This window comes from Somniosus microcephalus, chromosome 28, assembly GCF_052327205.1.
Source record: "Somniosus microcephalus isolate GS21.2 chromosome 28, FLI_Smic_1.0, whole genome shotgun sequence".
NCBI classification, from domain to species: domain Eukaryota; kingdom Metazoa; phylum Chordata; class Chondrichthyes; order Squaliformes; family Somniosidae; genus Somniosus; species Somniosus microcephalus.
The window spans coordinates 31,046,739-31,060,229 of record NC_141014.1 but is presented as its reverse complement, the minus strand read 5'-3'; the positions used below and the strand labels follow the sequence as shown (position 1 = coordinate 31,060,229).

At 50.5% G+C, this 13,491-nt stretch overlaps 1 protein-coding gene across 1 annotated transcript in view; it reads right to left on the bottom strand.

Annotated features, from left to right (window-relative positions):
• Positions 1–13,491, bottom strand: part of trpm4a (transient receptor potential cation channel, subfamily M, member 4a) — a 92,752-nt gene that overhangs the window by 77,998 nt on the left and 1,263 nt on the right. The window contains exons 2-3 of the mRNA XM_085969693.1: positions 3,508–3,575; positions 2,947–3,124 (exon numbers count right to left, since the gene is read on the bottom strand). Of these exons, the coding sequence (XP_085825819.1) occupies positions 2,947–3,124; positions 3,508–3,575 (246 nt within the window). The remainder of the gene's footprint in view (positions 1–2,946; positions 3,125–3,507; positions 3,576–13,491) is intronic.

Genomic DNA, 13,491 nt, shown 5'->3' with positions numbered 1-13,491 from the left:
CTGATCTTATTGGTTCCACCAGGTCTCCCGTCATGCCAGTCAGTGCCCTGTTTTATGGTTGCAACAGGCACAGAAGCTGGTGCTGTCTGTCTATTTATTTATTGACTACTAACCAGAAGTGTGAATGTCACACAGCTCTCTGGTGAATCGCAGACTACAAAGAAAGGCAGACTTGCATTTCTATAGCGCCTTTCACGACCACCGGATATCCCAAAGCGCTTTACAGCCAATGAAATACTTTTCGAAGTGTAGTCACTGTTGTAATGTAGGAAACGAGGCAGCCAATTTGTGCACAGCAAGCTCCCACAAACAGCAATGTGATAATGACCAGATAATCTGTTTTTAATGATGTTGATTGAGGGATAAATATTGGCCCCAGGACACCGGGGAGAACTCCCCTGCTCTTCTTCGAAATAGTGCCATGGGATCTTTTACGTCCACCTGAGGGAGCAGACAGGGCCTCGGTTTAAATGTCATCTGAAAGACGGCACCTCCGACAGTGCGGCACTCCCTCAGCACTGCCACTGGAGAGTCAGCCTAGCTTTATGTGCTTAAGTCTTTGGAGTGGGACTTGAACCCACAATCCTTCTGACTCAGAGGCGAGAGTGCTACTCACTGAGCCACAGAAGAATTCCTCCATTGAGGGCTTGAATTTTTCCCTTGTATCTCCTTGGCCAGCACTCGCCCCTCTGAGTCAGAAGGTCATGGGTTCAAGTCCCACTTCAGAGGCTTGAGCACGAAAACCTAGTCTGACGCTCCCCGTGCAGTATTGAGGGACACAGCTCTCGGTTTGACATCCTCCCAATTGTATGCCACTGGTTTAACAAAACAGTTCGGCATTCTGTTTGCTTTAAGTTATTAGAACAGAACATGAGAAGACCTTTGGGATAGTCAAAGAAAGAATAATAAAAGAACGGCCACAAATAAAAGACTGGGTCCCTGTGCCAGAGAAAGGGCAACTCAATATGTACTGATTACTAACCGCATGCCGCCCAGCGTTAATGATGATTAATTACATGAATGTTGTTTGTCAAGATACAACACCTAATGAACATAAGAATAACAGAGGCATACTGCCTGAATTTTCCCTCCCTTCCCTAGGGGTATCAAGGTCTGACACAGAGTGCGGCTCATTGGCTGACACAGCGGTGCCAATAGACACAGTGCGTCTCATTGGCTAACGCAGTGCGTCTCATTGGCTAATACAATGCTGTCAATAGACACAGTGCGTCTCATTGGCTGACACAGAGCTGTCAATAGACACAGTGCATCTCATTGGCTGACACAGAGCTGTCAATAGACACAGTGCATCTCATTGGCTGACACAGTGCTGTCACTAGACACAGTGCATCTCATTGGCTGACACAGAGCTGTCAATAGACACAGTGCGTCTCATTGGCTGACACAGAGCCGTCACTAGACACAGTGCATCTCATTGGCTGACACAGAGCTGTCACTAGACACAGTGCATCTCATTGGCTGACACAGTGCTGTCAATAGACACAGTGCGTCTCATTGGCTAACGCAATGCTGTCAATAGACACAGTGCATCTCATTGGCTGACACTGTGCTGTCACTAGACACAGTGTATCTCATTGGCTGACACAGTGCTGTCAATAGACACAGTGCGTCTCATTGGTTGACACAGTGCTGTCAATAGACACAGTGCATCTCATTGGCTGACACAGTGCTGTCATTAGACACAAACAATGTTCCCTTTAAGCTGCGTGGCTGTGCAGCGCTCTGGTCCTCCCGCACAGCCGGCTCACCGGCTTTTAAATTTGGAAAACCACGCATGCGTGTTATTTTGAATGGGCCGCATAGCCCCTTAAAGGGGCCGCGCACCCAAAAAAAAAATTGGTCACAGACACAGTGAGATCGGCTGAAGCTGCTTTGACATTAGTCAGTGGGGCCAGGTCTTGTAAAGTCCTCAGCAAACCCAGCGTAATCCCAGCAAACATCCGGCAGATTTACACTGGGGTTACGAGACCCTCTGGAGTGGGAACTAGTCATCGCAAGGACCCCCAGCTTCATTCAGCATTCGCCATGTGACCAAACCCGGGCTGCTTCTTGTCTGCTTGGCTCAGTGCCGCAGAGGACAGTGTCACAAGCTGTAGAGCCATCAGGCATCATTTTGTCTGGGGACTGTCTCGCTGTAACAGGGAAAATCAACGAGGATCTGTTTTGGAATGGAATTGTACACTAGGCAGTGACTACGAGTGACGAAGTACGTGGTGATTCAGTGTATGTAAAGGGGATGATGTTGCAAATAAGGCAGGAACTCACTGATGCCCTACGTTCAAGGTACTGTTGCATTTAATTGATCCCAGGATTTTGCAGCATTGTACTAATCCCTAAATCCCAAGCTTGCCTGTGCGCAGAAGCCGTGAATTGTGGTTATTTTCTTCTCCCAACGCCTCAAGGTGCGCTGTACAAACCAGCAGAAAAATCGCATCCTTGGCCCTTAGCCAGTGGAATTGGACACTGTCGCCTCCAGAGGAGCTGGAGAACGCCTCACCGTTACACTTGTCACCTCTAGTATCACCGATGGCTCTCGCTGGGGTCAGAAGGTCGCGGGTTCGAGCCTGCTCCAGGGACTGGAGCATGAAATCTAGGCTGACGCTCCCAGCGCAGTGCTGAGGGAGCGCTGCTCTGTCGGAGGTGCCATCTTTCAGATGAGATGTTAAACCGAGGCCCCCTCTGCCCTCTGAGGTGGACGTAAAAGATCCCCCGGCCACTATTTCGAAGAAGAGCTGGGAATTTCTGGCAGGTGGAGTGGGACTAATTGGACGGCTCTTTCAAAGAGCCGGCACAGGAACGATGGGCCGAATGGCCTCCTTCTGTGCTGTACGATTCTATGATCACCCACCAATGTCTCAAATATCTCGATGTAAAAATACATTGCTTGGTTAACAGCGAGCAGAAGTGCAGCCACCTCATTCCTACCTTGCCGTGCCTCCTCCCTTTCCCGAAAAACGCCAAGTCCCCGAAGGCATCGGTCGGCTCCTCCGTCGTGTGCTCAGCCGTATTCCATCTGCTGACGATGGCAGCTCCAAAGTTGTCCTCTGTCGCCACCGAGATGTGGCAATCTTTGGGGTAGCCGCATTGGCAGAGCAGGTGCTTGCTGAACAGGGCGGAGGAAGTGAGATGTGTTAGCCGAGCTGGTGAGAGAAAGAAAGAGAGAAAGAAAGAGAGAAAGAGAGAAAGAAAGAAAGAGAGAAAGAGAGAAAGAAAGAGAGAAAGAAAGAGAGAAAGAAAGAAAGACAGAAAGAGAGAAAGAAAGAGAGAAAGAAAGAAAGACAGAAAGAAAGAGAGAGAGAAAGAAAGACAGATAGAAAGAGAGAGAGAAAGAAAACCCCTCCAAGGTCTCTGCGTTCCTCCAATTCTGGCCTCAATCTAGTGAACCTTCGTTGCACTGCCTCCAATGGACATGACTCTTCTCTAGCCCACCAACCCCACTCGTTATTCTGAATGTTCCTCCTTCTATGTCTGCTGTTAGTCCTTTACCTTTGGGTGGTCGTGTCCTCCAGGAAAGTGGAACAGGTTTTCTTCTTAATCACCTTGGGTATCCAGCTCTGTTGAACAGAAACGCACTGATGTTAACTGAGTTAATCGCCCTACTGCGTACTTCATACAATGAACAGGTATTGGGAGGTGACCGACCGACAGTGTAGTTGCAATATTAACAATCAATAAAGAAAGAAAGGGATCGGCCATTTAGGACTGAGATGAGGAGAAATTTCTTCACTCAAAGTGTTGTGAATCTTTGGAATTCTCTACCCCAGAGGGTTGTGGATGCTCAGTCGTTGAGTATATTCAGGACAGAGGTCAATAGATTCTTGGATATTAAGGGAATCAAGGGATATGGGGATAGTGTGGAAAGTTAGCTTCCTAAGTTCTTATGTTCTTACTTGCATTTATGTAGCACCTTTCACAACCTTCACAACCAAAGTGCTTTCCAGCCAATGAGATACTTTTGAAGTGTAGTCACTGTTGTAATGTAGGAAACGCGGCAGCCATTTTGCGCACAGCAAACCCCCACAAACAGCAATGTGATAATGACCAGATAATTTGTTTTTAGGCATTGGTTGCAGGATAAATATTGGCCAGGACACCGGGGAGAACTCCCCTGCACTTCTTCGAAATGGTGCCATGGGATATTTTGCGTCCACCTGAGGATTAACGTCTCATCCGAAAGACGGCACCTCCGACAGTGCAGCACTCCCTCAGTACTGCACTGGGAGTGTCAGCCTGGATTTGGTGCTACAGTGAATGTGGGCAATATTCGCCTTTAATGTAGTAAAGCCTCCCAAGGCACTTCACAGGTGTGTTTAACATTTAAATTTGACACTGAGCCACATAAGGAGATATTAGGGCAGGGGCTTGGTCAAAGAGGTAGGTTTTAAGGAGCGTCTTAAAGGAGGAGAGAGAGGTAGAGAGACGGAGAGGTTTAGGGAGGGAATTCCAGAGCTTAGGGCCCAGGCAGCTGAAGGCACGGCCACCAATGGTGGAGCGATTTAAAATCGGGGATGCTTAAGAGGGCAGATTTAAAGGAGCGCACATACCTCGGTGGGTCAGCCAATCAGTTGCACTGTGTCTATTGACACCACTTTTCCAGCCAATGATTTGCACTGTTGTGTCAGGGTTGTGGGGCTGGAGGAGGTCACAGAGAATCACAGGGTGATAAAAGAACTGGAATGTTCTCTTGATACAGAAACTATAAACACTTTGAGGTGTTGGTTATAGCACTGTCCGTTAACTCTATTGTTAGGATTTGGAATGTGTTACCAGAAACAGTTGTGGAGTCAAAACTTCATAGTATTACCTAGAATTTACAGCACAGAAACAGGCCATTCGGCCCAACTGGTCCAGGCTGGTGTTTATGCTTCACATGAGCCTCCTCCCTCCCTACTTCATCTAACCCCATCAGCATAACCCTCTATTCCCTTCTCCCACCGGGTGATGCGACCAAAATCACTAAACTAAGTGGTGATCCTGCACTGCTGGGCTCCTCATGGAGACAATACACAAGGGAATGATGCACAGTCACACCTACTCTTCACTGTGTCTATTGACACCACCGTGTCAGCCAATGAGCCGCTCTGTATCTATTGACACTGCCATGTCAGCCAATGAGCCACTCTGTGTCTATTGACACTGCCATGTCAGCCAATGAGTCGCTCTGTGTCTATTGACACTGCCATGTCAGCCAATGAGCCGCTCTGTGTCTATTGACACTGCCATGTCAGCCAATGAGCCACTCTGTGTTTATTGACACTGCCATGTCAGCCAATGAGCCGCCCTGTGTCTATTGACACTGCCGTGTCAGCCAATGAGTCGCTCTGTGTCTATTGGCACTGCTGTGTCAGCCAATGAGTCGCTCTGTGTCTATTAACGGCGCCGTGTCAGCCAATGAGCTGCACGGTCTTTGTACAAGGCAATGGTGCAGTTATGTCTGCCCTTTGTATTTATGAGAACATCCTTAAAGCCTGGGAAGTTTTTTTCCCGATTTAATCAAATGTCGATGTCCTATGAATCAACATTCCTCACTTGTCTGAACTTGTCGTCTTGTTCCGCTGCCTCGCGCAGATTAAAGGATCAGAAATCTCCCTCCTCCCCAAACACTGTTGTATCTGTCCCTTTTTCTTGTAGGAGGGTATGGCTGCCAAGTTAATTGGCACCGTCTGCGACACAGCCCCCACCTTTCAAAGGGTCAGCCGTGGCTCAGTGGGTAGCACGCTCGCCTCTGAGTCAGAAGGTCGTGGGTTCATAGTCCCACTCCAGGGACTTGAGCACATAATCTAGGCTGACACTCCCAGTGTAGTACTGAGGGAGCACTGCACTGTCGGAGGTGCTGTCTTTCGGATGAGACATTAAACCGAGGCCCCATCTGCTTTCTCAGGCAGAAAAGATCCCACAGCTACTATTTCAAAGAAGAGCAGGGGATTTATCCCCGGTGTCCTGGCCAATATTTATCCCTCAACCAACATAACAAAAACAGATTATCTGATCATTATCACATTACTGTTTGTGGGAGCTTGCTGTGTGCAAACTGGCTGCCACATTTCCTACATTACAACAGTGACTACACTCCAAAAGTACTTCATTGACTGTAAAGCGCCTTGAGACATCCAGTGGTCGCGATAGGCGCTATATAAATGCAAGTCTTTCTTTCTTTTTAAATTGTGAGGACAGCTTGCATAAATAAGCAACCGTGGGTCACTGATGGTACCGCCCAGAATGTAAATAGGAGCTTATTTCCTGCAATCCGTTTCACCCTGATAACGTACCCGGTCCCCAGGTCGGCAAGGCTCGTTATACAATCAGTATTGTTAATGAAGTCCTTCTTTGCATAACCCGATGCTCCTGGGGATCAGTTGGTGAATGCATCACCCAGTGTGGTTCCAAGCCGTGTAGACCCGGTATGGGAGAAAGGTTTTTTAGGATCTGGAATGGCCTACTGGAAACAGTGACGGAGGCAGAACTACATAGAATTTACAGCACAGAAACAGGCCATTCAGTTCAACTGGTCCCTGCTGGTGTTTATGCTCCACACGAGCCTCCTCCCACCCCACTTCATCTCACCCGATCAGCATAACCTTCTATTCCTTCCTCCCTCCTGTTCTTATCCAGCTTCCCGTTAAATGCATCTACGCAACCTCGCCCTGTGGTATCAAGCTCCACATTCTCACCACTCTCTGGGTAAAGAAATTTCTCCTGAATTCCCTAATGGGTTCATTAGTGACTATCTTATATTTACGGGCACTAGTTTTGGACTCCGCCACAAGTGGAAACACTGGGCTGGATTTTGATTGAGGAAGCGTGTAGGAGGCGGGACTACAACTTTCGGCATTGTAGTCCCGCCTCCATCGAGTTGTGGCCAACCCACACGATTTTCACTTGATTGACCTTGTTGAGCCCACCCAGCGAGCTCAGCAGGCCAATTAAGGGCCACCTGGCAACAGGTGACATCACAGATTGACATTTCATCTGTCAAAAGCTTTTGACAGAGGAAATATCAGCGCTTGACAGCTGTTTGAAGCTGTCAAACACTGACAATCTGTACTCCAAGTTAATTCCTTCATCTCAGGCTGATTTAGAGATCTCTCCAGAACAGAAAGCTGAATGCTGCAACTTTTGACAGCTCACGGCCATTCTGCTTTCTGTGCCGGTGAGATGAGGGACTCCCGAGACCTGAAGGAAGGAAGGCTGTAAAGGTAAGTAAAGGTAAGTAAAACTTCTTTAAACACTTTACACACACCAAACACACTTACCTCTGCACTCATGCACCCATTACTCACCTGAACACCGGACATCTCGACCCCTCCAAGCCCTTCATCCCGACGGACCGCCTCGCTAACTTGCCGTGGTTTGGAGCCGTCGGGAATCCCACACTTCAACAGTAAAAATAGGGATTAGGCTAAAAACTGTTTGTTAACTACCTGTTAACAGGCAGTTAATTGGCACTAATCCCCTTCCCGCCTCGGGGAGGCGGGTCCCAGCACAGGTCGGGTACCTGCCTCCTTTGAAACTGGCATGGAGGCGGGTTGGGGGCGGGATGGGGTCGGGATGGGTTCGTGCCCCCCGATTTCGAGATTTTAACCCCCCACACGCCTCCAATCCTGCCTCCACGGCCCAATGAAAATCCTGCCCATCTTCTCTGCATCTACCCTGTCGAACCCCCTCAGAATTTTAAAGATTTCTATCAGGTCCCCTTCTCTTTTCTAGAGTTATAACCTCTCCTGATATAACCTTTCCTGATAGTTATAACCTCTCAGTTCTGGTATCATTCTCGCAAATCTTTTTTTGCACCTTCTCCAAGGAAAGTGGATAAATATTTGGAAAAGGAAAAGGCGTGCAAGGGGGTATGGGTACAGGGAAAGGGAATGGGGCTGAGTTAGAGGGCTCTTACAGAGAGCGGGCACAGGCGCGATGGACCAAATGGCCTCATCCTTGCACTGCCAAATTTTCTATGGTAAAACCTAGATCAAAGTTCAGCAATCACACAAGAAAATTTATCTAAAATAGCTCCTCTCAAATAAAAGTCCCATGAGGGGTCAGTCTTTGCGATCAACAGCGCTGGCCCGGATCGGATCTTGTTGCGGTGACCCACCGCTGTGGGGTGGCACACCACGGCGCACACAGACGGGCGTGCCCGCACAAGCACACAACCGACCGAGGCACAGGGCAGACCCGCACCCACACAAACGTTTCTGGGAATGGTCCAACAGCTGGAATTGTGTTCCAAACTGTTTTTTTTTAAGTGTAAAATATGCTGCCTAACATGGTCACAGGTTAAGGTTCATTTGTCGCAAGGAAGTGCTGAATATATAGATGCACACAGGTTGTGACCAACCCTAATATAGCTGATTAAACAGGGACTCTGTACTATTAAACCACACACACACACATATATATAATAACTGGCATACGTACACACATATACAGACACACAAATACATACAATTACAGGCACACACTTAGATTCCCCATTTATTCAGCAGTTGACTTGTAGATTTCTTTGGCAGGGGCCTGGTCAGGTGACATTGTGAGTACAGGTTAAGCTCTGATCAACAAGTACGTTGAAAGTTTCTGCTAACGGAGTGGGCGCACTTTTATTAATCAATCAGTAATGTATTTATCTAGTGCATAAAGGTATTGCCTGATAGCGCACTGGTCCATAGGGAGCAGAAGAAGCCAGGGCTGAATCCCAGCCTGTGCGGAGTCCGCTGTCCTCTGGGATGCTTATAGTGGCCTCAACACGCCTTGGCAGGGAGAGAAATCAGCCATTGGTTCCCTCTCCTCTGTTATCCAGTGATCCCTCTTAAGAAAATGGTGCGCACTTAAACAGCTCATGTGACAGAGTGCTCAGAGAGCCCTGACGTAGAAGACGAGTAAAGGCGTATAAGAGAGGAAAGGTCAAGTTAGCCTTCTAATCATACTCAGTGACTTGACCGTTGGCACTGGTAGCATGTTTCCCAGTCCCTACTACCCCTGCCATGATTTCCTTTCCTTTTTTGGGTTTGAATGTTATGGTCGTGACAGTGAGGGTTAATGCCGGAATATTTTCCATTTGAGGCACCCAGCACCACCATGGACATTAAGTTCATAAGAACATAAGAAATAGGAGCAGGAGTCGGCCATTTGGCCCCTCGAGCCTGCTCCGCCATTCAGTAAGAGCATGGCTGATCTTCTACCTCATCTCCACTTCCCTGCACTATCCCCATATCCCTTGATTCCCTTAATATCCAAAAATCTATCGATCTCTGTCTTGAATATACTCAACGACTGAGCCTCCACCGCCCTCTGGGGTAGAGAATTCCAAAGATTCACCACCCTCAGTGAAGAAATTTCTCCTCATCTCAGTCCTAAATGGCCGACCCCTTATCCTGAGACTGTGACCCCTGGTTCTAGACTCCCCAGCCAGGGGAAAACATTCTCCCTGCATCTACCCTGTCTAGCCCTGCAAGAATTTTGTATGTTTCAATTAAGACATTAAGTACAGTTTGATGCAGAGCAAAGCTCCCTCTAACAAGACCCACTAATCCACAGTAAAAGATCCCATGGCACTGTATCGAAGAGGAGCAGGGGGAGTTCACCCCGGTGTCCTGGGCCAATATTTATCCCTCAACCAACATAACAAAAACAGATTATCTGGTCGTTATCACATTACTGTTTGTGGGAGCTTGCTGTGCACAAATTGGCTGCTGTGTTTCCCACATTACAACAGTGACTCCACTTTAAAAGTACTTCATTGGCTGTAAAGCGCTTTGAGACATCCGGTGGTCGTGAAAGGCGCTATATAAATGCAAGTCTTTCTTTCTTCTTTCTAACGTGGCAGCCTCAGAAAGTTGCGACCTACTACCCTAGTGTGGCATTTGTCCCACTTCCCACACCGCCCATTCTGCGGCCTCTGTGAGTTAGGGTTCGCCAGCCCTCTGGGATTGGCCTGGAGTTTCCGGGAACTAAAGATTCCAAGCTCACCTGGGCGCCGGAATTACCGCTCCGGACGGAGCCGCTTGCGCCAGCCCGATATTCAGTTTCAGCGCCCCAAACGGAAGCGGGGCGCTGCTCGAGGCACCCCGCATCCCTCTTGGGGCGCTCAAACTGAATATCGCCGCGCTACGTGCCACAGCGCCACATGCTGTGGCATGGCGCGCTGCGGTACTGCAGGCCTTCCTCCCCTTCTTAAAGGGGAGGGGCCTGCACCAGCGCGATCAGAAATCGCGAGTGCCGGCAAAAGAGCCCGGCACCGAGGAGAAGTGCCGGGCTCTTGGGACACAGCCGGCACTGCCGAGGGAGGGGCTCAGGAGGCCGGGGACGGCGGCGCGAGGAGGTGCTGGCAGGCGGCCAGCAAAAAAAATGGCCGCCCCGCACCTCCCCTTTAATTAGCGCCACTACCACCGCAGGTAGGCCCCCCTGAACCGGTCGCAAATTGCGACTGGCATTACAGCGGGGGGCGCGACCAAATATCGCGATCAGGGCAGTAGCCGGGCGCTGCGCACACCAATGACGTCATCGGTGGCGGCGCAGTGCTACAGGCTAACGCTGTCATTAGCGCGCCGCTAAATTTCGCGGGAGGCGTGGCCAGTGGCACTAAACCCACTAAGTGCACTCTTTGGGCGCTAACTGGTGGCGCAGCCCACCGAATTTCTAGGCCTAAATCTCCCGGACACTGCTGCCAGCAACAACCCGGGCGGGAGAAACATCAAAGAGGCAATAAAAAAAATAATCGTGTGTTGTTTTCCTTTTCTTTGAGAACTCCCATTTATTTGGTTGTAAAAAAAATACCTGAGATGGGAACAGCGGCGGTTTAATGGAAAGTCGAGAATGATCCAATCGGATGGGTAATGGCGCCGAGAGGATTGACGTGCCGGGCGACCAATGCCGGGAGTGTAGGGGGCGGAGCGGTTGGAGGCGAGAGGTCACGTGATGAACCCACCAGGAATACGGCCGGCCAGAGCCCTACTCTGAGTGGGATTGCTAATTTGTGCATAATTCGGCCAGTTCTGCGCTGAGGCCCAATGACCAGTGGGAGTTGGATTAAGGCTGCCCCTGCACCCCTCTTATGCAGGATCCCGAATTCAAAGCCAGGCCCCCCAGAGGTGAAATGTCAGTGTCCAACCCACTGCTGATGCTCCTCCCGCTGTGATTTACAGCTTTTGAGTCAGAAGGTCGTGGGTTCGAGTCCCCACTCCAGACCCTTGAGCACAAAAAATCTAGGCTGACACCCCCGGTGCCAGTGCTGAGGGAGCGCCGCACTGTCGGAGGGGCGATGCTGAGGGAGTGCTGCACTGTCGGAGGGGCGATGCTGAGGGAGTGCTGCACTGTCGGAGGGGCGATGCTGAGGGAGTGCTGCACTGTCGGAGGTGCCGTCTTTCAGATGAGGCGTTAAACCGAGGCCCCCGTCCGCTCTCTCAGGTGGACGTAAAAGATCCCATTTCGAAGAAGTGTAGGGGAGTTCTCCCCGGTGTCCTGGGGCCAATATTAATCCCTCAAATCAACATCACTAAAACAGATTATCTGGTCATTATCACACTGCTGTTTGTGGGAGCTTGCTGTGCGCAAATTGGCTGCCGTGTTTCCTACATTACAACAGCGACTACACTTCAAAAAGTACTTAATTGGTTGTAAAGCGATTTGAGGTTGCGAAAGGCGCTGTAGAAATCTTTTGATCTTTCTTTCTTTACAACAATACAGGATGGGTTCCTCCCCTTGATACCCTTTGAGCCTTGAGAACTGAAGGGCTCATTACACCACCTGGGCCCTACGATAAAAGAGCTGCCTAAGTATTTTTCACACGTGCTCACATTCCTCACAGCCACCCCCCTGTAACGTTTCCACACTGTCCCGAGGAATGGCAGTGTGCTGCCCACTCCAAGGGTCCTTCACTGTGGGCCAGTCTGCCATTCTGTACAGGACCTTTACTCACGAGTCTGTGGGCTTTTATCAACCTGTCTGATCACGCTTCTACCTCGCACTGCGATAGCACAGGCCTAATGAGTATATGAGTCCGCTCGTTATATGTTTGCATAGTTCTCGTCTTCCTGCGTGTTGACACACTGAGCAAAATGAAAAGGTTTAAGTTTACACTAAGGCTCCCTCCTGAAACTCTTTTTGATGGGAATGCCAAGAACGAGACAACTGTGTTTAAACGAGGTTCTCCATCTTTAAAGAGGGTCCGCCTCAACTCTCTCTGCTTTCGTCTCCGCCTCGTCTGACTTCAGTGCCCTCCAGTACCTTGCACAAATGGTAATTCCTCATGTTGAGTTTTAGACAGTGAGTATTGGTTGGCTATTTCACTATGGAAGGCATCACAGACGAGCCCGATCCTGTCTTTGCCTGACATCTGCGCACAAGACGAGGTTCACTTGACAGCCATTGGGAGCCTGAACCCCCCGACTGAATTCTCCCCCTTTCCCCCTCCCTAACTCGGGACGTTGAGGCTGATTGTAGCACCCTCACTGCTGACTGAGGTTAACTAATGCAGCACAGATTGGAGATTGGGGCCTAGCACCTTCTGGTCTGCAGATAGCTTACTACTGCTTGGGGGAGGGGTACGCTTTATATCCTCGAGGGCATGAGGGGAGCTGAGACTCCCTTTTTAAAAGGGCCCTGATAGCACAGTTTCCCCTTTACTGGAGGTCTGTATAGTAAGAGGGGGAGGATAGAGAGGAGGAGGGGGGAGAGAGAGGGGGAGGGGTGGAGAGAGAGGGAGGAGAGAGACGGGGAGGAGAGAGAGGGGGAGGGGTGGAGAGAGAGGGGGAGGGGTGGAGAGAGAGAGAGGGGAGGAGAGAGAGAGAGAGGAGAGGAGAGCGAGAGGGAGGGGAGGAGAGAGAGGGAGAGAGAGAGAGGGGGGGAGGAGACATAAGGGTATGGGGAGGAGACAGAGGGGAATGGGGAGAGATATGGGAGGGGGAGGAGAGAGATGGGGAGCGGGAGGAGAGAAATGGGGAGGGGGAGAGAGAGGAGCGGGGAGGAGAGAGAGCGGGGAGGAGAGAGAGGGGGAGAGGAGGGGGAGGAGAGACAGGGGGAGGGGGAGGGAGAGAGACAGGGGGAGGGGGAGGGAGAGAGAGAGGGGGTGGGGAGGGAGAGGGGAGGGGGAGAGAGAGGGGGAGGGGGAGAGAGAGGGGGAGGGGGAGAGAGAGAGGGAATGGGAGGGGGGAGAGGGGGGAGGGGCGAGCGCAGAAGGGGGAGGGGAGAGAGGGGGAGGGGAGGAGTGAGAGGGGAGGAGAGGGGGAAGGAGAGAGAGAGGAAGGGGGGGGAGGAGAGAGAGGGGGAGGGGGAGGAGAGAGAGGGGGAGGGGGAGGAGAGAGAGGGGGAGCAATGCTCCCGCTAAGGTGTGCGCGCGAGGCCGCTCACCATCTTTTACATTGTTAATCCCGCACATGCGGCGAAATTTAAAGGGACCCCGCACGAAAAGAAACAGGCCGCGCAGAACAAAGCGCAGCTTACAGGGACCATTGATGGGGAGGGGGGTGCGGGAGGAGG